Source organism: Mustela nigripes, chromosome 15 (assembly GCF_022355385.1).
Source record: "Mustela nigripes isolate SB6536 chromosome 15, MUSNIG.SB6536, whole genome shotgun sequence".
Classification (NCBI taxonomy): domain Eukaryota; kingdom Metazoa; phylum Chordata; class Mammalia; order Carnivora; family Mustelidae; genus Mustela; species Mustela nigripes.
This window is the reverse complement of record NC_081571.1, coordinates 27,326,095-27,352,282: the sequence shown is the minus strand read 5'-3', so window position 1 is coordinate 27,352,282 and position 26,188 is coordinate 27,326,095. Positions and strand designations below refer to the sequence as shown.

At 36.9% G+C, this 26,188-nt stretch overlaps 1 protein-coding gene across 5 annotated transcripts; it reads right to left on the bottom strand.

The window, feature by feature from the left end:
• Nucleotides 1-374: 374 nt before the first annotated feature.
• Nucleotides 375-25,537, bottom strand: ESD (esterase D). 5 transcript variants are annotated; one of them, XM_059377679.1, is made up of 11 exons: nucleotides 25,399-25,537; nucleotides 23,391-23,556; nucleotides 21,635-21,684; nucleotides 19,406-19,524; nucleotides 18,639-18,727; nucleotides 14,406-14,504; nucleotides 12,833-12,957; nucleotides 11,567-11,686; nucleotides 10,041-10,139; nucleotides 7,454-7,621; nucleotides 375-1,281 (listed from the first exon to the last, which is right to left on the bottom strand). In XM_059377679.1, exons 4-11 carry the CDS (start codon nucleotides 19,501-19,503, stop codon nucleotides 1,201-1,203), a joined length of 879 nt encoding a protein of 292 aa, XP_059233662.1. In that variant the 5' UTR covers nucleotides 19,504-19,524; nucleotides 21,635-21,684; nucleotides 23,391-23,556; nucleotides 25,399-25,537; the 3' UTR covers nucleotides 375-1,200. The 5 variants fall into 5 exon arrangements, with proteins under 5 accessions (XP_059233662.1, XP_059233665.1, XP_059233666.1 ...); XM_059377682.1 differs by having other exon boundaries at nucleotides 19,406-19,478; XM_059377683.1 differs by lacking the exon at nucleotides 23,391-23,556 and having other exon boundaries at nucleotides 19,379-19,524.
• Between the last annotated feature and the right edge of the window lie 651 nt (nucleotides 25,538-26,188).

Sequence of the window (26,188 nt, the reverse complement as noted above, 5' to 3'; positions counted from 1 at the left end):
TCCTCTCTCCTCTCACTCTGCCTGCCTCTCTGCCTACTTGTGATCTCTGTCTGTCAAATAAATATAAATAAAATCTTAAAAAATATATTAAATAAATAAATAGTACTAATTTTATAGCTTTAAGAATCTGATGGCTTCTTCAATTATTTTACAATAGACAGTCTTATTGAATGTTTAATTTGTATAATCTTTGTGAACTAGATGAATACGCTAATCTTGATGAGCCCTGAGTAACAGATGGATGTGTTGAATCTATATTGCACACCTGAAACTAATATAGCACTCTTATGTTAACTACATGAATTAAAACTTAAAAAGTGTATAATCTTCATGCGTCTCTAACAGAAAAATCTTTTTAAAATAATCAGACTGCATCAGGTTCAAAAGTTTATTCATTAAGTTCTTAAAGGAACACAATAGGGTACTTACAGAGACTGGTTACTATTCTTGGTGCACTCACCAAACTAAATTTCTCCGTGTAACTGAAGGAAAATACTGTGTTTACAGTAACATATGAAACAACTTTCCTTATATAGCTATTTTCAGATTGAATCTTATTGTTTAATTCTTGTCTCTTAGGAGATTCCAGAAATCAAGGTCCATAAATCTGTTTGGTTGAAGAGATAAGAAATTTCAGTGGAATGGGTTTAGGAAACCTGACTTCTAATCTTAGCTGTCTCACAAATAAATGTGTAATGATGGGGAATTTACTTAACCTTTCTGAGCCTACTTCCTTATTTAACAAGACATAGTTATTAAATGCCTATTAAAAGCCAAGTAGTTGCTAACCACTTAGAGATCTAACAGTGAACGTAATGAAGACAGACCATGCTTTCACAGACTTCAAGTCTGGCAAAGTGTGGGGTTTAGGCTAAATTACTTCTAACACCTGTTCCTGAGTTAGTATTCTAAGATTAAAATGGGATTATATTCATATGTTCTGTGGTTTGAGGTTAATACAACAATGATTTTCAAATGACCTTGACAAAGCTGTAAAATATTAAATATTTCCCATACAAACACTGGTAGGATAACTTTTAAATCATAAGCAGGTTTTACATATTTATCCATAAAGTGATTCAACTATGGAATGATGCATTTTTAGCACTATGAAATCAATGTCTTGAAATCATTTTTCCCTTTCTATAATCTTGAGCAAATTTTGTATAATCTCGAACAAATTTTCTTATCTGAAGTTTTTCATGCATTCAGGTATTTTGCATGATGTCTGATGTGATCGGTAATAAAGGTTGCAATGAAGTAGTAGCTATGATCATAACCCTAGAAGACAAAAGAAAGAAATGGTAAGATATTTACCAGTCAGAAACATCGATATTAAGGATGTTAAATATATCTCTCAAGTCACTTGAATTTCTTGTAAATCCTGAAATTATTACAGCATGAGGAAGGTTTATAATCAAAATCAAGCTTATAAGTACTTGTACTTCAACATTTTCACTGAACACTACAAGAACAGCAAAAACAGAAAGAAAAAGAAACACGGCATAGTCTAGTTTCTGGATGCTGCCATTAATAATATGCAAAGAGAGGAAATAACACATCAGCTAAATGTACAGTATAAACAGGTGATCTTATCAACAAGGAATAAAATAACTTAAAGAAGTCAGGTACGGGGCGCCTGGGTGGCTCAGCGGGTTAAAGCCTCTGCCTTCGGCTCAGGTCATGATCCCAGGGTCCTGGGATCGAGCCCCACATCGGGCTCTCTGCTCAGCAGGGAGCCTGCTTCCTCCTCTTTCTCTGCCTGCCTCTCTGCCTACTTGTGATCTCTGTCAAAAAAAAAAAAAAAAAAAAAAAAAATTCTTTAAAGAAGTCAGGAACATAAGCAAGAGGTTTCAACTCACAGAAGAAACACACTAACATCGGTAAGATGGAAAATATTAAAATACAAAAAAAGCAAACAAAGACAATACAGAGAAAGAGCAAAAATCCACCAAAATGGTTAAACATTGTTTGGGAAATCAAACACAGCCATCGTAAGTCTACTTAGGAATTTCACCTCCTACACAAGAAAAGCATATCGCATCTTTATTCAAGGAAAAAGGAATAATTCATCAAACCCTGACATCCCTTAGCAATAAACCACACTGGGTAAAGTCAGTTAACTATTTTGAAAATTATTCTGAAACAGAGAGAAAATGTAATAAACACATCTTATACTATCTGGTTAATAAAAATCACATCTAAATAAATGGAGAGGAGATGCTTCCTTGGGGTGTCCTCTGAGTATATGAAGACACTTTCAAAGGAAAAATAAAAAATGAAGGTGGGAAGAACCTAAAGGGGTTAAACTCCAGGTAATTTGGGGGCAGCCTCCTTCCAAAACACAATGAAATGTGGATCCTGCCCCCACACCTGTGCACGACAGTCCCTAACGTGACCGAGTCTGCCAACCTTATGTAGTTTCACAGTTTAATGTAGTGCACAGTTTCAGGCACACAAGGGATAGCTACGACTATTCTAGTTATTATTTATTATTGTTATTTTATTAGAGAAGTCCCAGGATAAAACAAAGTTATAATTTTGAGCTCTCAGGAGTGTACTCCAAGATTATGGTATATTTTTATCTAAGATACAAAGCCATTGTCCATAACTTCCAGAGTGATATTTAACAGAAGATCCACTTTTACGATAAAATAGCAAATGGCCTATCCTAACATACTGAGAAAGATTTTTTTTTAAGAGAGTGCGCATGCGTTACGTGAGCAGGGGGTGGGGCAAAAGGAGAGAGAGAGAGAACTCAGATTCCCCACTGAGCACAGTGCCCATTGGGGGCTTGACCTCTTAATCCTGAGATCATGACCTGAGCTGAAATCAGAGTCAGACGCCCAACTGACTGAGCCACTGAAGCACCCCAAGTTTTTAAAATGTCAACTTAAAGGCAGGAGAACACATTAAACTACTGGCCTAAAAGATGCTTATATAATTTGAGCTAATTTTGTCATTCTTGATTGGTTCTCCTGTTCTATTTATTGATATTATTACATGGGTTAAGGTCCTTTAACTGACTTCTTTGAGCTGGTATGCTGTGTTTGCTAAGCAGCTTGTGCAATTCCATAGATTCACTGACCCTTAAGGGAGCCTTGGTTTGGTCTTGTACCTCCCACTTTAAATGGAAAAATCATCAGTAGCAAACTCTCTTAGAGTATAAAAATAAATGAACACATTCTTTCAATCTTCCCTCAGCTCTCAAAAAAAGCAGCAGTGCCTCAGCAGTATGATGAACACTTACTCTAACAAACCACGTTTTCCCCCAACTTTTTCTAGACCCAGTTAGAAAAGCTCCGATATGAATCCTTAGGTTATTTAGTTTTTTCAGGATACAAAGAAGACCCCTGAAAGGTGCTCACTTGTTTATTTCATAAGCACATCCTGAGAGTCTATGTGCTGGGTGACTGCGCTAAGCAGGAGCACACAGGGACACATGAGATCCTTGCACTTCTAGAATTCTCAGCCATGTTCCTACTATTCTCTAACACGTGTTACAGCGGCCAAAACAGTCTCTGAGTCTTCGAAAAGGGCCTGAGACTTGAAGAGGAGGGATAGCCTTGCTTCAGTGTTGTTTCTGGAAGTTTCTGTCAGGTCACTGAAATCTCTTCCTCACAATGTAACTTCAATTAACTGGAAATAAGACATATGAGGCTTCGAAGTAAGATCTGATCTTTGAATGCTATCAGAATTCTGCTGTCTAGTGCTTTTTCAATTTAGGTTTGCTGAAGCCAAAACAGGAAAAGTAACATTCTATGAGGTAACAGACAAATATCCCTATGCACCACAGTTACCTCTCAATTATTTTTCGGACAGTAGAGTATAAAAATAGGCGGTGAGCACTTAACTCCAAAAAGAGGTAAATAAATCAAGTTGGTAAGTCATGTACATGATTATAATAATTCTCGATCTTCCTCCTTAGTTCACATATAGTCCCTGTTTTTCTCAGTCTACTTAATGCTTCACCACTCCCATTTCTTTTTTTTAAAGATTTTATTTATTTATTTGACAGAGATCACAAGTAGGCAGAGAGGCAAAAGAGCTGAGGGAGAAGCAGGACCCCTGCCAAGCAAGGAGCCTGATGTGGGGCTTGATCCCAGGACCCTGGGATCATGACCTGAGCCGAAGACAGAGGCTTTAACCCACTGAGCCACCCAGGTGCCCCTACTGCTCCTATTTCATAAGGAAAAACAGTTCTATTGTACTTATATGTCAATGATATGGCAGATACGACTCTCAGACCTGAGGTCATCTGAAGTCAGTCAAAGCTGGTCTGAAAAACTTAAAGGCAGCCTCTCCAGAGCCATGCCCAGTCATGTCTACTCAGTTGCTCATTCAATTCCAACTTTGGACAGTGTGGTTTGCTCTTAACCTGTACTTGCTGGAAGGAAAAGTGAACAACAAACTGTCTGACCTAAAGATTGTGACTGGTAATTTCAATACTGTCCCACTTTTTTTTTTTTTAGAACTGAATGTTTTGTCTTGACTCATTAAATACACCCAGCTGTGTTTTTTAAGTTGCTTAGGATATAAGCATTTCAGATATAAATAAGTTGATTTATTTTGTTTCCCTCAAAGAATTTCATCAGTATTTTACTTCGATGCTGATTTTATAACAAACTCCAGAGATCTTTCAGTCTTTGCTGGCAGGCTAAAACTTGATTGTTGGTAGTAACAACAGAATTTCCTGGCACCGCCTCAGGGGAGGAAGAGGCATCCAACACTGCTGGTGCCAAGAGACAACTCGGAAAGAAACACGGTTTATTACATTACGTATAGCTATCGTTAATGTAGTTATAACACACTACTTCATCATCAAATTTGTATGTGGATTTCTCAAAGTTGGTTATTGACTAAAAACCTGTAATTCTGGTAAGTGTTTAAATTAACCTAAGAAAATACTATTACTTAAAGATGGACACTCAGAGAAAATAAGATAAATTTAATATATTGGTTTTTGACATATTTTCCCACATGATCTATATACACACACACATATACATGTAAATATTATATATACATGTAAACATATATGTAAATAAATATATATGTGTGTGTTATTTACATGATCAAAATATTAGGGAAATTAAATTTTATTATTTTATTATACATATAATCTTATATATAATATATAATTATATATAATCTTATATACGTAATCTTACATATTATTATATATAATATGTATATTATTTACTTGATCAAAATATTAGGGGAATTAAAAAAAATAGGGAGACTGCTGTGATTTGTTGTGTAAGTTAGACTGCAGGTTATATATGAATTCTCCTTGTGTTAGCGAATTCCATGCTCCTCAGGAACACTGCTTCACCTTGCTTGGGAATGGTTAGACTGATCACAGGAGGACATGAATTCCCATTTAAATGATCTTGCTTCCAATTCTGGTTCTACTGTAAACTAGCTGTGTGACCTTAGATACATTAATACTTTTCTGAGCCTATAAAATACACAGAGAGGAGCCATATATGCAAACCTACGGCAAACATCACACTTAATGGGGAAACACTGAAAGCCTTTCCTCTAAGATCAGGAACAAGACAAGGTGCCACTTTTGCTACTTCTGTTCAACATAGTACTAGAAGTCCTAGCTAGAACAGGGGGGCAAGAAAAAGACATAAAAGGCATACAATCTGGAAACCTATAAAATCATCTCTGTTCATAGGTGATATGATCTTATACGCAGAAACCCTGAGGATTCTAAAGTAGTAAGGTACAAAAGCAACACACAAAAATCAGCCACATTTTTATAGACTAACAATGAACAATCTAAAAAGAAAGTTATAAAAACAACTGTGTCATTCCACTTATATGAGATACTTAAGAGTAGTCAGATTTACAGAGAAAGTGGAATGATGGTTGCCAAACGTTGGAGCAGGGAAGAAGGAACAGAAATTAGTGTTTACAGGTATAAAGTTTCAATTTTACAAAATAAAAAGTTATGAAGATGGATGGTGGTGATGGCTGAACATTATGAATATATTTAGTAGCACAGATGTGTACACTTAAAAATAGTTAAGACGGAGGGGCACCTGGGGGGCTCAGTTAGTTAAGCAACTAACTCTTGATTTCTTAAGCAACTAACTCTTGATTTCTGCTCAGGTCATGATTTCAGGATCCTGGGATGGAGCCCTGTGGGGCTCTGTGCTCAGAGGGGAGTCTGAGGATTTTCCCTGTTCCTCTCCCCTTACCCCTGCTCCTGCTTGTGCTCTTTCCCCACGCCCAAATAAACATACAAAACCCTTTTTTTAAAAAAGCTAAGGTGGTAAATTTTATGTATAGAATTCTGACACAATAAAAATGTTGAGGAAAAGAAACAAACAAAAAAAAAAACCACCCCAGATAGACAGGACAGCAATGGTCGCTCATTTGGTCCCATAAAGATAAAATGAGCTAATGCTGTGAAAACGTTTTTTGTAAACCAAAATGTACCACTCTACACACTGACCTAGATTTAGCTGGACATATATCATAATTATACATTTTAGATAAATGTGCCTGACACAGTATCCTAGAACATGAATAAAATGTTTTTTAAAATCATAATCATTTGTAATTTACAGTGTTCACTTTTTCATCCTGAAATATTTTGTTTATATTATATTCCAAAGCTTGGGAATAAGGAATTTTAAAAAACTAGAAGTAGAATTTCTTTAATTTAACGATTTAGCATTGAGGTACGTAAGTAGTAGAGAGTCAAGAGTCTTTTAGTCAAAGAAAACTTACAAACCAATTGAAATTCAGTAATTATTCTTAAACCACAAAAAATGCCAAGCATCACAATGGATAGATTAGCAACTAACTCAAACAGTATAAAGTGCCTAAGTGTTCCTGAGACAAACAGTTCACAGCTCCTGAGGCTAAGATGTGTATATAAAGTGAAGAGTAATTAAGATAGAAGGTTCTACTTGCTATTTACTGTGTAAACAGCTCTGTGTCAAGACAGACACAGCCAGTAAAGCTCTTGAAGTCATATTCAAGCATGAAGCTTCTTGTTTTTCACTGGTTCTATGGTGGGACAAAAAATTATAAATACTTTTCACTTCTGAAAGCTTTCCTCTTTCTGTGGGATGTGATCATAGGTTAGTAAGAAGGCTTTCACTTTAAGTGTCTTGTTATAATTAAAAAATTCCTTACTAGAGGTAGCTTTTCAAATTCTGAAATATAAAGTATTGTGGAATCTTGCTTATTTATTTATTTATTTAGAAAAAGGGAATGAGTGAGTGCGGGGAGGGGGGTGCAAAGGAGAGGGAGAATCTCAAGCCGACTTGGAGCTGAGCACAAGCCAGACATGGGGCTTGATGTCACAACCCTGAGATCATAACCTGAGCTGAAATCCAGAGTCAGATGCTTAACTGACTGAGCCATCCAGGCACCCCTGGAGTTCTGTCTTATAGTTACTTAGAACAAGCTGAGGTTTCCTAGTACTTGCCTCTTGTAGTCTAAAAACAACAGGGACTTTCTTTTCCGTACAGGCAGCTATGAAGTTATCAGGTAGTAACTGTCCATCTGTAAGGAACTGGTCATCTTTCCCTTGATCAATCAGTATGTCCAGCTGGGAACCTGGGTAGGACTTCACAAGGTGGGTAGCATCATAAGCCTAGAAAAAGAAAAATATTGAAAAATAAATTTGAAAGTGCCCAGAAAGATGTTCTTTAAAATAGACTGCAGTAAAACCAAATAGAAATTTAACGTTATTTAAGCTCTAAGGATGATTAAATCTGAAAAATGCTTTCTTGTCTTGCCTGGTTTTTATTTATAAGGTCTTCAGAAATCTAGGCCCCACACTAACAGCCTCTTCTTTACTTCTAAGCAGTCCTGGGCCAGTGGCAAGAATTCTGTATCTCAGCACTCTTCACAGAATAAACTTTTTTCTTCTAAACCTTTGAGGTTCTTAATCACCTCTCCACTCCAAAAAGAACAAAAACAAAATTGTAATTTTGTATCTTTATAAATCCCTCCACAAATTGACTATTTCTTCTAACTTATTTATTTATATCTTTTTCTATTTCCAGATATTTTCGATTTCAAATAGTCTATTTTGTCGCCTCTTCTTTTTGGCTCTAATTCCAGACTTAAATACATTCAGCCTTCTCTTCTGTGGTCTGTTGAACAGCACCAAATGTCTGCTGTCCCGGTGAGCTTTCAGGAAGATTTAATTTAAATAATCTGAATCATATAAACAGCTCCTCACATTTGTTATCTGAAGAGCTGCCACTAGATACAAGTGTATATTTTACCATCCACCTTTAAGTATTCTTGATTATTAATATATATTCAGTACCCATAACTTCTATGCACCAAATAAGACAGGCAAAACCCCAGATTTCCCTTCTAAAGTATTCTGCTTTTTTAAGACTTGCTTTCTTTAAACTATTTATAAGGAGACAATGGAAGGGGATCTATAAAGTCCAACTAGTGCTAAGTTCCGTGATTTCATACTTCTGCATGGCCTCCTTATTTCAACAGTAATTTAAATGACAGCCTAAATGCAACATAATTAAGATGGTAAAATCAACTGTCCCTTAGAGAAAAATTATATAATTAGATTTCTTTAGAGGTTACCTGTGCCTCTACCTCTCCCCTCCTTTCTTCCAACCAGTTCATCTTTTTCTTTTTCTTCTCCTTTTTTTTAGATTTATTTATTATTTGACAGACAGAGAGTGAGAGAAGAAGTTCAAGCAAAGGGACAGAGAGAATCCCAAGAATACTCCTTGCCGAGTGGGGAACCCAATGCAGGGCTATACCCATAATCCATGAGATCATGACCTGAGCTGAAATCACAAGTCAGACGCTTGAATGAGCCACCCAATGACCCCACCAGTTGGTCTTTTACCCAACTCCCATCAGAACCTAAGCCCCACGTGAAGGAGAAAGGTTATCACCTTCGTGACCTAACATTGCAAACTCCACACAGGCTCTGCACAGTGGTAAGGACCCTAAACACCCAAGTGCGTGCACTGTCAGCTCACAAAATACGTAACAGTAATCACTTCCTGCATTCTTCCACTATAATACAAATCTAAACATAATAAAACTTTTTTAAAAAAATATTTTATTTATTTGACAGACAGAGATCACAAGTAGGCAGAGAGAGGAGGAAGCAGGTTCCCTGCTGAGCAGAGAGCCGGATGTGGGGCTTGATCCTGGGTCCCTGGGATCATGACCCGAGCAAAGGCAGAGGCTTCAACCCACTGAGCCACCCAGGTGCCCCTACAAATCTAAGCCTACACGAAATAGAATTCTAGTGTGGTGACTAAAGATTAACCCTCCAATTTGTAAGAATTTTAATGACCCATCTTAAATAAAATTAGGATCCATGTGTGAATGACCCTGAACACACAACAGTAGGACAGAAAAGCCTTTTTCTTCCTTCCACTCAAGTATTTTCTACTTGTTAACATGCACATGATGAATGCATGCATTTGCAAAATATTCAAACTCTTGGTGATGTTTGCATTTCTGCACAAAAGTCAAACAGGTCTCGAGAGAAAGAGCCATTTTTTAAATTTTCATTTTGAAGCATCTGGTCCCCTGCTTGAAAAAGCAATCTTGCTATTGGGAATGCGCACATAAATATACATCACACAGCATCTATTTTTAAAGACTTTAAAGCCTGGAATTTAAAATCCAAATCTGAGACATGCTGGATTTTGAAAGAGATATGTGAAATAATTAAAAGGCTAGGACGCATGCTTCCTGTGTACATGGTTAATAAGAGGCAAATTCTAAAGTCAGCAATAAAATGTGGTATTTTCTGGCAATGTTAATTTAGAAACAAACATAAACATTAATCACTCTCAGAAAAAAGAATGTAGTTTCGGAACATCCACCACAATTCAATACAACTAGAAAATAGTGCTTTTTTGTTGTTGATATCGTTCTATGTATATGCTTTTGTTAATTATTTTAGCTCTGGATCTTTCAGTGAGTTAGGAATATAATGTCTGTGGTGTGTAGATTTTTCACAGGTTTGAAAACCTAAGAATGAGTATGAAGACAGCCATCCCAGTACCTACCTTCCATTTACTTTGATCTGTTCCCAAATATCCACTAAAGGCTTTTTTGCCCCAAGGACAGAGCACTGGGTTGCAAATGGGAGCAAATGCCGACACAGACTTCAGAAAGAAAGGAAATTTAAAAACAAGTTATATTTTGCAAAAAAAAAAAAAAGAACATTTGCAACTTACTTAAAAACTCAGAAGTTCATTTGCATCTTGCTTATAAACTGACTTGCCATGAAAACTTCCCTGTGAACAATTTTCTGTTGGCTAGATGAAGCACTCAGATTGCAGGCCTCTCCATTATACAGCTTGTGTGTGTTCCGTTAAGAGCTAATTAGCCATATGTGCCCACAGACTGTAAAGCAATACCTTACATTTTTATTAAATAAGACACAAACACAAGTTTGTATTTTTTCTACTCACTTTTTCCACCTAAAATTAATGAGTAATACTACAGAACCGTTTATAACCACCTTTGTGAACATGTTATTAAATCAGACACACATTATTTCTCTTAAGCAGGGCCAAGAAAGCACTGAGCAAAGCCCTTAAATGTTTGTGTTCTATGCAGTCCTGTTTTTCACTGGATAAGTGGCAGAGATGGAAACGTTCAGTTTCAGAGCGCTTATCAAAGTATGTGTTTATCAATGTCTACTACCTTTTTTAAAGGACAAAAAACAACCAAATCTGATTTTCTCCCTTGGATGTAATAAACTAATTGCCTTATGTACAAAAAAATAGAAAATAAGGCCTTAATTTAAAAACCTACTGTCAAGACATGAATTAGCTCAACTTTATAATAATGCCTACTAAGAGAAAAATATCTGGTGCCACAATAAGAAACTGCTCTAAGAAATACTGTCATTTCTCAAGGACACACCTGAAATGGCTAAGACGTGCATTAAAGAAATCTTGAGCTATCTGATAGTCCTGGGATGTTAAAGACAGACGCAATCCTGAGATTATCACTATTTCATCGTTTCCTTTTTCAACATGACTGTAGGCAGCCCTGCCCAGGAGGACATTTTACATATGGTGGCTATTCCAACTTGGCTTCTTTAAACAACAAAAAGAAAAGCTACATAGTTTAAAATAAATGAATGGAAAGACTGAGTGTTATTTTCCAGTTAAGCTGCAATCCAATTTTCATCAGAGGCAATGAGAAGAGAGAATAATTAAACTGTTACAAATCATGAATATCTTCTTCTACCTCAGAAAATCAAAGTCAACTTTATGAAAAAAAAAAAAAAAAAAAAAAAAAAAAGCCTAGAAGACTACAGTTTGAATAGAAGCAACAAAAATTGTTTTATCATATTTCTAGTAGACCAACTGTGATAGAATTCCTATACTTCTGATTCTGGAGCATAGAATTGTGTGGTCAAATTTTATACTCTTCCCTTATAGCTCCTTGAAACTCCCAACGCTAGGAAAGTTTAGTCCCAGTACTATAAAATAACAGTATCTTAATTTCACTCTTCGAAAGTTCCTGACTTCTATTACCCAAGAGAAATACTTGTCACTGAAAGCTTCGGTAATCTTACTTTGTACTTTCCAGGATTCTTCAAAGCACAAATCAGAGCTCCATGGCCTCCCATGGAGTGGCCAAAAATAGACATCCTTTGGGGGTCCACTGGAAAATTGGCATTTATGAGCCGGGGAAGCTGGAGAGAATTTAATAGTGTGACAAAAGGTATGAAAGAAACAAGTTTAGACTTTTTCAAAGTCATATAAAATAATTACACAATTAACACTTCCAAATCACAGTCCCAAAATACTATGAGCTAATAAAGATGAAAAAAAAATCTCAGGTAGAGAAGGATTATTAATATATCATTGGAAAAAAGGAATCCTCAGAAAGCAAATTAAAGAGGATGATGCAGAAAGAGCCTTTAAAAATGTCTTAACTTTTGGTCTAGTAATTTCATTTCCTGACATCTATTCTAAGGGAAAAGTCCATAGGGAAAAAGAATTATACATACAGTCATTGTAGTAAAATTTATTGTGATAAGAAATATATGTAAATATGTAAACATCCTACATTAGGGAAAACTAAAGTATGACATATGACAGAATATTATGCAATTATTATGGCTATGTTACAAGTAGAGTACTCAAAATTATCTATTTTATACAACTAAAAAAAAAGAACAAGATGAAAAAATTTTACAACTGTATGAAAACTGGTCATACAAAAAAAAGCCTAGAATATACCAAGACATAGTTATTATTTGGGGCATGGAATAATGTGTGATTAAAATTTTATATTATTAGTTCTGTGAAGTGTGTAAACCTGGCGATTCACAGACCTGTACCCCTGGGGATAAAAATATATGTTTATAATAAATAAAAAATTAAAAAAATTTTATATTATTGTTTCTGGGTTTTTATGGTATACATATTAATAATTAAAATAATAAAACTTAGAAAAATGAACAAACTGTACAAAAATATTATTAACAGAAGCAATATTTACCTTTACCCTTTCTAAATAAGCTTTGGTTAATCAGTATAAAATATGTCTGAATAAACCAGCCGCTAGAGTTTTTTCATATATTGTTTTCTGTGTATACTCTGGGTAGTGTACATAGGTATCAATATAATTATTACCCTCTTTAAAATTGTACTTAATATTAATTTAAACCATAGTAAATAAGATTACCATACAAGGAAACTTTGGAATGTTCACTAACATAATCAATAAATCTGTACCAAATAGATTCACCAGTTCCATACCCTGGTTTAAAATTCTCAGGACTAGAGGGACCAAACTACTGGAAATCGTCGATTAATAAATACAATGAAATTACCTCCTCAGTTACATAAGAGTACATTCTGTAGTTAGTCTTCCAAGGATCTTCAGTGGCATCCACATAAAATCCAGCACCGGTGCCGAAGTCCCAGCTCTCATCTTCTCCTTTAATACTGCAGCCCCCTAGCAAGGACATATCCTGTGGTCTCATCTACTCCACGTTTAGTAACACTCTTTTAAATGAACCTGACAGTTCATTTGTATTTGAGCTGTTCACCAAATATTGCAATTCTCTGCCTTTTGGGGCACATATGCCCTGGCCCTCTTGTCCCTGAATGGGACCACGTGACTAGTTCTAGCCAATAAGGTGCGAGAGGGAATACCCTTCCAGGCCAGAGAATTCACTTTACTAAGGTCAGGCACGCTGGCTTTCTTTGCTGATGAAGTGCCCTCCCCTATGTATTCTGAATATCTGCTTCTTCACTGTTTACCTGTCGAAGGATTATACCCTCTCTCTATTCTTCTAAAATGTGTTGAGATTCCTTCCCTGAGGACCCCCCACTATTACCAAAACTTCTTTTCTCTTAGAAGGGAAGGGAGACAAATGCTTGTGCTCAGATCACTATCTTGCACTGAAAACACTTCCTATGAACTTTGGAATCATTCCATTATATTTCCCCTATTTATTCATCCCTCAGTGGGATTTTCTTATAATCTTTAAAAATTTATTAGGTTTTATTTTATATGCTTGCAGGTGGTTAAAAAGCCAACTATCAGGACTATTAATAGAATTACAGTAATATGTAGTTTCAGGAAAATGACCTCTTCATGATATTCAGTACACTCATCCACGAACATGGCATTTTTCCATTCATTAAAGTCTTCGTTTAGGACGGTTAGCAAATTTTATATTTCTTTAAAAAAATAAATCTTCGCATTTTACAAGTTTATTCCTAGGCATTTAATATTCTGATGCTATTCAGAATTAAATTTTTTATCACATTTCTAATGAGATAAGTCTTGCATTGGTGTATATGTCCTGTGAAGGAAATGCACTACTTCCGAAGGCCAGCCACTTATCTTCCAGATAATTTTAGCTCCCACTTAATAAATTATATTTCCTGAGACTTCTAGGGTCACAATGTAAGTTCTAACTCTCTAATGGACTGAGCTCTCAAATATTTGATAGTTTCATCTCTCTAAGGTAAGCATGCTAGTTATTTATATTAAAACCAATACACATTAAGCTGTCTGGTGAGCAGATGAGAAAAGACCATAATTTTTATGCGACAAGAGAGTTAACCTATGGAATAGAAATATTTTTATGCATTTTGGCACTAGTGCCAATATGATATATTAACTAAGCTGCTCAGTCTGTTTTGCAGTGTCTTAATCTACAAAATGGGAATAGCAAAAAAACTCTCATAAGAGTGATGTCATAAGCAAGATTCACAGTGAGGAAAATATAAAGCATGGTATTTTAGAGTACTGATATCATTTGAAAGATTAATAGAGATAGTAGCCAAAAAATAAAATAAATAAAAAATAAGGCAATATTACATTATACCACTTATGACTTAGTCTGAAAGATTGGTATTTCTACAAAGGATCTCTGGACTGAGAACACTTACGAGGGCTGGTATCTGGAGCAATGATGATGAGGCCATGTTCGGAGGCAGCTTGCTGATAACCAGCCTTTGATATAAAATTCTGCTCTGTGCAAGTCAAACCTGAGGATCAGAAATAGTGTTATCTCATGCTACCCTGTGAATGGTTTATAAGATGTAAACCTTTTATAATGCAGGAAAATAAGCTCATTTGGTATTATTAAAACACTTCTTAAAAAAAATAATTCTAGGGGCGCCTGGGTGGCTCAGTGGGTTAAAGCCTCTGCCTTCGGCTAGGGTCGTGATCTCAGGGTCCTGGGATTGAGCCCCATATCGGGCTCCCTGCTCAGAGGGGAGCCTGCTTCCTCCTCTCTCTCTCTGCTTGCTTGTGCTCTCTCTCTCTCTCAAATAAATGAATAAATAAAATCTTTAAAAAATAAAAAAATAATAATTCTAAAGGAGACGATAAAGTTCCCTTTCTCATAAAATTTACAATAATATTAATCTAAGAAAACTATCTTACGTTAAATGCTCCCACAGCTGTCCTTTCAAAGTTACTCACTAAAGTTTCAGTTATCGAAATCCTTAGGACCAGAGATATTTGGGAATTCAGAAATTTTCAAACTGTGGAATGGCAATATGGTGTGGAAGCCAATGTGCTCTCAAGCCTAGTGGAGTGTTGTCAAACATGCTAATGAAACACGTCACTATTCCTGCATCGAAACATAAATATTCATGATAAGTCATCATAATACTGTAAATGACTCAATTTTTATTTTTTTATGTATGAGTAGTCCTCAGCAACAAAATTCAGCTTGATCATCTCTGTATTCCTTGCTATTTTAAGGAGAAATGGTCACCACATACCTTCCTTAAATTTTCAGCTATTTCTGCCTTTTTCCCTAGGTATTGCCTAATACCTAATGAGACGACTGAATCCTCTCATTACAGAAAGGCCAAGAATAAACCAGCAATAGATGGATGAGCTAAGTATCACATAACCCAACACCCTTTTCCCAGTGGCCAATGCTAAATATCCCCCTACATCTGATAATTAGTGATATCAAAGCTTACTAGTATGCACAATGCAGTATGAATTAACTATGAGACACTTTTATAGTTTCCATTTATCCCCTAGCGGCCAGCCAGGGCCTGATGAAATGGTTGCTAGTGAAGACTAAATTAATACATGATTACAAGATACAAAGTTACAAGTATCACTGGATGAAGTGTTCACGTTTAAAGTTAGGATGCACATACTTTCATGAGTCCTGGCAGGAGAACAAAGTCCTTGGTTGTCCATAATGTTCCTTCCTAGTGCATCTTCCAGAGATACAGATGCCTCATCATGATGAAGAACTACCCCAAATACTGATAAAAGGTCAGTGGTCTTGATGACCTTAGTGTAAATGTATTCAGAGGCAAGGTAAAAGGGTAACAAGAATGGGTTTTGGATTTCAGACAGGATCTGGTTCTAGATTTGTAACTCACTTACTGGCTAACCAAAATCAGGCAGGTAACTTGAATATTCTGAGCCTCAGTTCTTTCATTTGTAAAATGGGGATAATATTGTTATGATTATCTCATAGCATGTCTATGAGGACTAAATGTGATAATGTAAAAAGCCTTGAGTCATGTCTCAGACCCAGTGCACAGTGTCTTACACTTGGGAAATGTAAATGTTTAGCAACCAGAGAAAAATTCATCTTTTTTTCCTAGTCAAAACACAAATTCCTTGATGAAGGTATTAGGAAATGAACTGCAGACTCATAGAAATGAAGATAATTCTACTAGCAGAATTACTCTCAAAAATATAAAGAGGGTTACTAATTAATATTAGTATTAGTATACTAATCTTTATCAACTAAGCTTACTTTATATGAAGAGCTTTGGGGATTTTTTGGCTAACAGTTTACTGAGGTAGAATTCAGAAGCCATACTATTCATCCATGTGAAGTGTACGGCTGCACGGCTGTTGGAATACTGACTATTATGGAACACTACCGCTATCTAATTTTAGAACATTTCTATCACCCCAAAAAGAAAACCCATACCCATCAGCTGTCACTTCCTATTTTCTCCTAATCCCTGCCTCCTCAGCCCTAGGTAATTAGACTTTATGGATGTTTGTTTTGGACATTTCACATAAGTGGAATTTAACACTATGTCATCTCTCTGTGGATGGCTTCTTTCATCTAGCATGGTTTCAAGGTTCACCCATGATGCATGTTGCATCTGTGAGGACTTCATTACTTTTTGTTGTTGAGCAGTAATTCCACTGTGTGGCTATACCACACGTTACTTATTTAGTTAGTTGACAGACCTTTGGTTTGTTTCCACTTTTTTGCTATTTTAAATAATGTATAACGTAATATATGGACATTTTTGTACAAGTTTTTATATGGACACATATTTTCAATTCTCTTGGGTATATGGCTAAGGAAGGGCTGCTCTGATGGTCACCTTGACTTGGGAGATGCAAACCATGCCATCAGGACCATCTTTTAGAATTTCAGTTTGGAAGCTTTAATTCAGTTACCTTAGTAATTTTAGAAATATAACAATTGAGGTCAGTCTCTCTGCCATTGTTTTCCTTCACCTTATCAGGAAATTAATATCCTGAAATTCTTTTGCTATTATTTCTCAAGTGTATATAGTCTGACAACCTTAATTTTTTTTTTTTTTTTTTAAGAAAATCAAGCCTTAGGTTCCAAGGTCTATGTTCTTCAGAATCTCACTATGGAAACTGTCCTGTCATGTGATATAAACAAACACAAATTCTGTTTTTTACTCACAAAGCTCAGAAGATAGGTCTTATTATTCTAGTACCTCTTACACAATATCCTGGTACTTCTGATCTAGGTTATTATACTTAGAGCCAGGAGAAAGGATTCCAGCAGCTGTCACCAGGAACCACATGCACAAAGAACAGTGAGAAGATTAAATACAGCATTGGGCTGTAAGTCAGAAAACTTGTTCACTCTGTCACGTGATACTGGTCAATACATAAATTCTTGAGGCCTGTGAAACCGTTACCTATTCTACAGATTACATGACTTTGAAGGCCACCATCAGTTACACAATACTGTTTCTAAAACAAGCATGCACTTTTGTTCTTGTTACTTTTGGCAATACCCAATGCTCTTCCTGCAAAACCAGTTTGCTTTTTTCAATCACAGAAGTGGGTTGTTGGTAACAATCAGATAGATACTCAATGTACCTTTTATTTATTTTTATTTTTTATTTTAAAAAAATTTTTACCTTTTAAAATGAAATGTTTAGGGGCGCCTGGGTGGCTCAGTGGGTTAAGCCGCTGCCTTCGGCTCAGGTCATGATCTCAGGGTCCTGGGATCGAGTCCCGCATCAGGCTCTCTGCTCAGCAGGGAGCCTGCTTCCCTCTCTCTCTCTCTCTCTCTCTCTCTCTCTGCCTGCCTCTCCATCTACTTGTGATCTCTCTCTGTCAAATAAATAAATAAAATCTTTAAAAAAAAAAAAGAAATGTTTATTCTCATTTTAAATGACTGGTATTTGGGGCTTTTCCTTGGTAAAGCACACATAAGAGAGGATTTATTAAAATCCAAGCTATAAGCAATTTTAAAGTAACACAAATAGTACTCTATGACATAATTTGGTATCTATCAAGTCTCTCCTTATGTTTGCTTCTAAAGATAAAATGCCAAAAATGTTTGGTGAAAAAATTATCAGATAGCTTCAAACTACTGGTGGCAAAAACTAACTCTCTCATAATTCACTCTACAGTCTTTAATATTCACCACTGATTAAGAAGCTTTAGTGTTCTTCTGTGATTTTCCTGACTGTTACCAGAGAAGACTGATGGAGTCCAATTAAAACATGCTAGAGAAGACTATAAGAAGTTACCTGTCTACAGTTTCTAATTAGCGTATCAGGGGTATTCTGGTTTTACCTAATATTGTTCTATTTGAGTGGTAAAATCTCTACAAACTTCAGAAATTCTTAGCTAAGTACCAATTAACTTTTCGAAGCTCTTGCTATTGAGTCCAGAGTTTTCTATTCTCTATTAAATTACTTGGTTTAATTTTAAAAGAAGTGAAATAAATATAATTCAGTAGGTCTGAAATTATTCTCAGGATAAAGTAAGAGTAGACTGTAAGTGGCTCCTAACGTCTTTTACAAATGGCTCAGCAAGCACACCAGTAAGTCAAGATAAAAGAGTAAGATAAGGCCGTTAAAAAGAAAAAGGAACTCCTTCCTAAAACTCAAATGTGTAACACTTACCAGACAGCCAATACAGTGCAGGGCATTTTTCAGTTTCTGCCTTTGGTGGTAAGTAGATACCAAATTTCATTTTGCAGCTCAGTTCAACACTGTAATTTTAACAACCAAAATTTTTTAATTTAATTAATAAATTAATTTTAATAAAATTTAATAATTATTAATTAATTTAATAAATTTATTAATTTACTTAATAAATTCAATTTTAATGACAAAAAAACAATGCCTCTCACTGGTTAAAGACAGAAACATAAAATAAGTGATTTAATGTCCAAAATCAGTAATTCCATCAACATTTAAGGAATATACCTTGGCCCTTGAAGAAAAAATAGGGCCAAATTAGCATACTGATCTATTAACCAACCTGGGTCTTTGCTGTGCATGGCACATATTTGGGGGTGGAGGGGAGATAAATTAAAAGAACAAATATAATACTCCCAATGTAGCACCAATATTACTAAAAGAAAAACTGCTTTTGTTTATAAAGAGATGTGTGAAATAACACAGTTTTATAAAAAATAAATCCTAAAGATCTTGTATCACATGTTTGTTCGTGGAGACTGAAATGTACCGTATCTTTAATTTGTTCTTTGCCATTAATACCTTACTATAATCATTAATATCACGAGGTAATTTTGATAAAAACCACAGGTATTTTTCCATGTAAATGGTAATGTGTATAACAATTATCTTCCATGGGTCTATTTAAGAAATCAAATAGATGGAAGCAGAACGAGAGATACCTAAAATTTTATCTTCTTGGTAGTTACCTGTCATGTTCAAAAACTTTCTGCAACCCTTCAAAGCACTTGTTGCTGGAAATCTCCTTCAATGCCATTCTTCCTTTATTAGTAAAGATTAATCTCATTAATTTCTAGAATATTCGTTCCTGAAAATTTTGAAACAAAACTGTTTTGAGATGAATTACCCAACATACAACTGTTTTCTACTGAGACTATTTTTTTCACTTGCTAATTTTTCCTGATAAATAACATTAAGAAACTGACTCACTTTCGTGTACACACTTATGCTTGTTATGCATTTTAGGAAACTTTAGTATGTCAATACTAATTTATCCAGTAGTGTAACAAGCTTTTTCTTTTTGTGGACTACCCCAAATTCTTTTCAGAAAGAGGGAGAATATATACTAATTAACTACTATAGCTCAGAAGATCAAAAACTGTTAATAGTTTACCTGTCAACTGTAGCAAAGGAATCAAAGAATTCGTCTTACTCATTATTGCTGATTTTTTAAAATGGGAAGAAAATGATGTCACCATAATGATTTGGTAACAAGAAGTGGTAACATTTATTGGGCATCTACACTGTGATCACCATTTAGCTATATGTGCACCCAGATGGAATTCCTTGTGCTATAAGAGTGTTTCTGAGAAAGTGATGCCCAACTTTTAGATTCAATAACTCTCCTTTTAAAATGAACCGACAAGTAAAACATTGGTGAATTAAAAGTGTAGCTTATCGATGGGAAATTTTGAAGTCTGGTAATTCTTTTCTCTGAGACAAATCTTTTAAATGTTCATAAATAATTTTAAAGGTGAATGCTAAAATACCACTCTTTATTAATTTTTAATAATACAAAAAAAGGTCAGTAAACTATCCTTACCAGAAGTGCCTGCTTAGCAAAGAGGAACCAGCCTGTTTCTGATGTGTATCCCTCAGGAAGGATTCTCTTCCCCTCCTTATTATAAATCAGTTAGTCGTACACACGAAATAGAAAAATCCTCAGACACTATGGACAGGTATTACCACTCTTGTGGTCTTCTCTACGAATAAGTTCCACACAATTTCTACTGACATTCTCAGTAACAGTGTATTGACCAGTTGTGGTGTTAGGGTTACTTTAAAAAAATACATAACAATAATCTTAAAAAGTTAATCTTGGAAATGTCTTTGCGAAATTCTAAATAAGATTAGTTTCAAGCCTACATTTTAGTAAGTTCCTCAGTAAATCTAAATACTAAATACTCAGTAAATCTAAATATTTAGCTTTGCATTGGAAAGCTGGGATTTGAGCCAGGAAGCCTGACATCAGAGCCCCTACTTTTCACTGCTGTGCTCTTCTGCTTCTTTGGAGGGTCTTTACATATTCTCTTCTTTAGATGCTCTGAGAGGGACTATTAAAATCCTATTAAATTCATAGGATTAGGGCTTACGATTACAGAGAAATTACCTTCTATTCACAGGTTTATGCATTTAATCTGTAAGAGATCAATTCGTAACAAACTGCTTACACAGGTGACTAATTATTATAAACTTCAGCTATTCTTGCTCATGATCCTGGCTTAAATAATTCACGAACACACACATGTAATTTTAACATATTTACATGAGACGAAGGAATAGAAATTTTTTGCTAAATTAGTCCTATTTTCTTAATTTTAGTAAGGGATATGTCTGCTTTCCCAAGCCATGGCACACTGAGTATATATCTAGCACCTAAGAGATAACTAATAATTATTTGTTGAATTAATGAATAATTTATGTTATTCACTTCTGACTACCAACTATGTGAAAGTTTTAAAAATCAGCTTGTCCTTCATCTTTTCTGTTCTATGCTTTGTTATTTATCTTTTTTAGTAAAGCATTAGTCTACTTCTACTTTTTTAATGTGTTTTAATTAAAATTCAAAATCAAATACTCCCCATTTGGTCAGAGAAAACCAATTTAAAATGCTGTGTGTTCAACTGATAGAACAAGCTGAAAAAAATGAAATCAAAGATTTTGAAGCTTTTCCCCCTCTAATCACCCATTTTAGAAAGGACCTTTGATTACAAATCAAGAAAAAACTTAACACACACTCAATAAAAATATGACATGAGCTAAGAACTAGACACAAAATGATATATGAAATAACATACGAGGTGACTACTTTCTTCATTAAAATTTTTCTATGTGAAAAATAACATATTTTAAAGCAAGTTATTAGCTTTTTCATCCAACTGTCAAAGTAACACCTAAGAAATAAAACTTAAATTTACCTGATCAATTGCTATTTGCTTTATTTGCCTGTACCAAAGGATAGATGATCCTGAAAAAATAAAAAAAGTTAAGACCAAGTGGCTTATAAACAGGACATACTTTTCACAACACAGGTTACACAGACACGTGCAGGGCACAACACATTCTGAGCAGAGACATTTGCTTATCTTTACCCTGGCTAAGGCAGCGTGGCAAAAGCTGAGGGAACAGCATCACTCCATTATCTCAGCCCCTAATCTAACTACCTTGAGAACCTATTTTGACACAAGGCAGGTCATTCTGTCAAAAACTTCTGCTGGACTAAGATCCCTATGAAGAAAGTTGGGGGGGGGGCGCGCCAGGGTGGCTCAGTGGGTTAAGACTCTGCCTTCAGCTCAGGTCATGATCTCAGGGTCCTGGGATGGAGCCCAGCATCGGGCTCTCTGCTCAGCCGGGAGCCTGCTTCCCTTCCTCTCTCTCCGCCTGCCTCTCTGCCTACTTGTGATCTCGGTCTGTCAAATAAATAAATAAAATCTTTAAGAAAAGAAAAAAAAAGAAAGCTGTGGGGTTTTTTCCTTTTTAATTAAACAGAAAAAAATTTTTCAAGTGTCATTTATTAGTATGAAATATAATCAACCGCTGAGGGGGAACAAAACAGGAGTTTTGTTCCTGTTCTAGGGGCTAGAAGAGTAGAGAGAAACAGAAAGCCTTGAGCTGTCTGGCTAAGACATGCAGATGGAACAGGTCGTGCAGGGAGAAAAGAGGGAAAAGAACAGGACTTCAGAACTGCTGGGCTGGCAGGCTAGAAAGGATGAACTGCTGAGAAAAATGAGAGGGCTTATGAACGACACTGAAGGGACTGCTGCGACACTGTAAGAAATAGAAACTTAGTACATATGAAAGCCTGTCACTATCATTTGTCTGTCGGATGTCTTATTTCGGTTCTTGGATATTTTGTAGGAGAAATGGACTGAAAGAGTGGGGCAGAACAGCAAAACCCCAAACAAATCCCTTTCTCAAGAAAAACCCCAAACAAAAACAAATAATGACTTCATAATGACAGCGGGTGTTACACAATTTTTCTAGAGAAGTCAATGAAATGAACAGCAGTATTTTTCAGAGAAGAAAGGTTTTCTCAAGTGCACTGCCAAGCCAATCAGGTAAATACTATTAAAGAGAAATCCATCTTTATTCATGAAGCATTTATTCCCCCAGAAGGCCAACTTGTCAAAAATCTTAGTTTTTCTTTTCTTTCCTTATTCAGGCTAAATGCCATCCTCTTCCAGAAATCTGAGAACACAGATATTCACCCATTCTTTTTTTTTTTCTTTTGATGAGCCCCAGAAGGTGTCTGTCTCTTTCTGTGTTTTGTTCCCATTCTTCCTGACTCCTTGGACTTTGACCCATTTCTTCACTTTCAGGGGTCTCACTCCACCAGCTCTTATAACCTACACAGGTCTCCCCAGCATCATTGGATTATGGCCCTGCTGACCATCGCATCTCTGTTCAAATCCTCTCTTCACAGAAAACTTATGATCTGGGTTCTTCTACTCCTCCCATCTCCCTTTCCTTTTCTCTTCGCATGCACTCCTTCCCTAACTCCCATTCCCTATGTTTCAACCACATTTCCTAAGTGGAAGAACTGAAATCTGCATCTCTAGACCCAATCATGCTCATGCATTAGTGCCAGAATTCAAAGGTCTTGCTACACCCTTTTACCAAGATATGCCACCAGCTAGTAAAACTCAACACATCTAAAACTAAGTGTGGGGGCACCTGGGTGGCTCAGTTGGTTGATTTCGGCTCTTCACTCTTTCAGCTGATTCACTCTCCATTTTGGCTCAGATCATTATTTCAGGGTCCTGAGATCCACCCCCATGTAGGGCTCTGCACTGGGTCCGGAACCTGCTTAAGTTAAGATGCTCTCTCTCCTCCCCGCACTCTGCCTCTCAAAAAATAAAAATAAAAAATAAATTTAAAATTGTCTATCTCCCACCTTCAAATCATTTTTTTCTTCCCTTTTCTTGCCTCTCTGTTCATCCATGCCTGTCTTGCCCAATCTATGTGTAAAATCTCTTAAAGTTACCACTGCTTTGAATTCCGACTGCCACCATGCTAATTATACAAAAGAAGTTAGAACTTCAGCTCCTACTTCATTTGCCTCTTGTATGTCCCGCGAAAATCAATCCTGCATGGAAGCTGAGGGCTTTAATACACATAAGCTTACCGTTTAATGGATACCTATACACATTACATATTCAGGCCTAATGTGGCCTACATGCAATTGTTAAGTCATTTTGACTTATTATTTGATTTTTAAAAATTGTGATAAAAAACATATAAAATTTACTGACCTAACCATTTTCAAGTGTATAATTCAGTGGTGTTAAGTATATTGTCAATATTAAAAACGTGGTTAGCTTGTGCACACCAGCAGAGGAGAAATCTTGGCCATCTCCAAGCTGTAGCTGCTGCTATAGGTGTAGAAGGAATCCCACTCACCTAGTGGTTTAAAATCACTAAGTCACTGAAATGAAATTTAATGTGAATGAAAGTCACTGAAATGAAAGGTAACTAATTATAATTTTATTTCAGGTGTGATGCCATAGAAACTTCCTAAAATTGAAACTATGAAGAACTGACAGAAAGATAATGATGAAGAAAACTCCACATATACTTTGGTCACATTTTAACCGTTTCAAGCCAGTGTCTCTTTTCCTTTATAAAAATTCACATGGCTGGTCCATTGAGAAATTTTTAAGCCACCATGGAGGAAAAATATAGCACCCATGAATACCAAACACCTTAACTTGGCTTTCAAAATTGTCTCCAATGGTCCCACATTATTTTTCTGGCCAAACGTTCTACTATCTTAAGTAACTCAAACTCAATTATGCAGAATCCAAGGATAGTCTGGATGTTTCCACTGGGCAGCTCTATTCAATGCCATGGTGTTAACAGTTTCAGAGGAGGTTCTAGAGCCAGACCCTCCAGTTTCAAATTCTGGCTTCACCACCTACTACTACTACATGACTTTAGACAAGCTAGGTAATCTTTCTATGACTCATTCCCCAACTATAAAATGGGAATATAATATGACAGAGTTGCTCCCGAGACTAAGTGAGTTAATTTATTATCGATTATAACACTGCAATCTACGCATACAAATGTTAGTTATAATTACTCCAGCAACCTCGAATGCCCCCACAGTCCGCTCGGCGACGCCATCAGGCAGTGACCTCCAGACGCCACCAGAACTCGGACAGCATTTACAACACGAACAGACTAACAAAGAGCTTGCACGTGCGTGAGCAGGTGCGGGTTTCCCCGGTTCCCGGGGGCCTGAAACGCGCTCCCGCAAGTGCTACGACCGCCCTGGGCTCTGTTTTTCACTAAACTGGGTACAGAGCTACTTCATGCGGTGGCGATCGGGTCAAAGGGCGGGACAATCTGGGCAAAATGGAAAGAGCTAAATAAACGTAGCGGGTTCGGAGACCGCAGGCCCGAGCGCCCAGCGTTACACCAATGTGAAAGCTCAGGGAAGGAAAGAGATTCGGCCCGAGGCCTGCGCTTGCAGCCAAGATCCTGGCCTCGCCGCCCTGCCCTTGGCCTCCAGCGTCTCTGGGTCGCGATCGGGAGCCGGCCCCCAGTTCCAGCGATCGAGCCTGCTCTCCTCGCCACTGGCCTCAGCGCCAGCCCCGACCAGGCCCCGCCGGGTCCCGGGTGCAGCCAGAGCCGCAGACGAACCAAGGATACCCAGGGTTCTAGCCCGACAGAGTCCTACCTCGGCGACTGGTGGCAGGGGGAAAACAAGCAGCACCCAGGCGGCGCGGAAAGGCGGGGCCTCATCATGGCCGCCGGGAGCCCACGTTTGGGGTCGCCCAGTCTCGACCCCGCCCCCAGAAGGCCCGCCCACTTTCGGGTCCCACCCCCTGCGTCCCTTCTCCGAGGCCCCGCCCCAGCTGCGGCTCCGCCCCCAAGGCTCCATCCTGCCTCACCAAACACTTCCTGGCCCAATTCTTTCGAGACCCCCCTCCTGCTGCTCTTGGTGTGGACTTCCCGGTCGGGGACCAGCCTGCCCCCTCGGGCTCAGGCTCTTCCCAAAGGCCTGAGGTCTGGCCCCAGTTAAGTGGTGGAAAGCACTTCCAAGTAGTCTTTGAGATTATTTTAAAACAAGATTATGTTATAGTGTCTGGGAGCCCCCAACCCATAAATCCTTCTAGTTCACCTACTTAGCTGGAGTTCAGCAAGCGTCATTTTAATTTTTTGTTAATTTTTTATTTTGTTTTAATTCCAATGTAGTTAACATAATGTTATATTAATTTCGGGTGTACAGTATGATCAATAGTTCTATAAATACTTCGGTGCTCATCAGGAGACATGTACTCTTAATCCCCTTCACCTATTTCATTCATCCTCGCATCCACATGAAGCGTCATTTTCAAATCTCCAGTGGCAGATACATAGGAGACACACTCCACCAATGTTTCCTTTTCTCCCTTCTCTGAATTAATAGTTGCTGGTTGATAACTTACAGCAAATCGCTTAATTTTTTTATTCTTTGACTTTATTTA

Bases quoted from the DNA above. Each gene is read 5' to 3' on its own strand.
- ESD (XM_059377679.1), bottom strand. From the start codon at position 19,503: ATGAGATTAATCTTTACTAATAAAGGAAGAATGGCATTGAAGGAGATT. The intron at 18,728-19,405 runs GTAACTACCAAG...TTAAAATTACAG, and splicing joins AAAGTTTTTGAACATGACAG to TGTTGAACTGAGCTGCAAAA. The intron at 10,140-11,566 runs GTAAGATTACCG...TTCTTTCTGAAG, and splicing joins AGAATCCTGGAAAGTACAAA to TCTGTGTCGGCATTTGCTCC.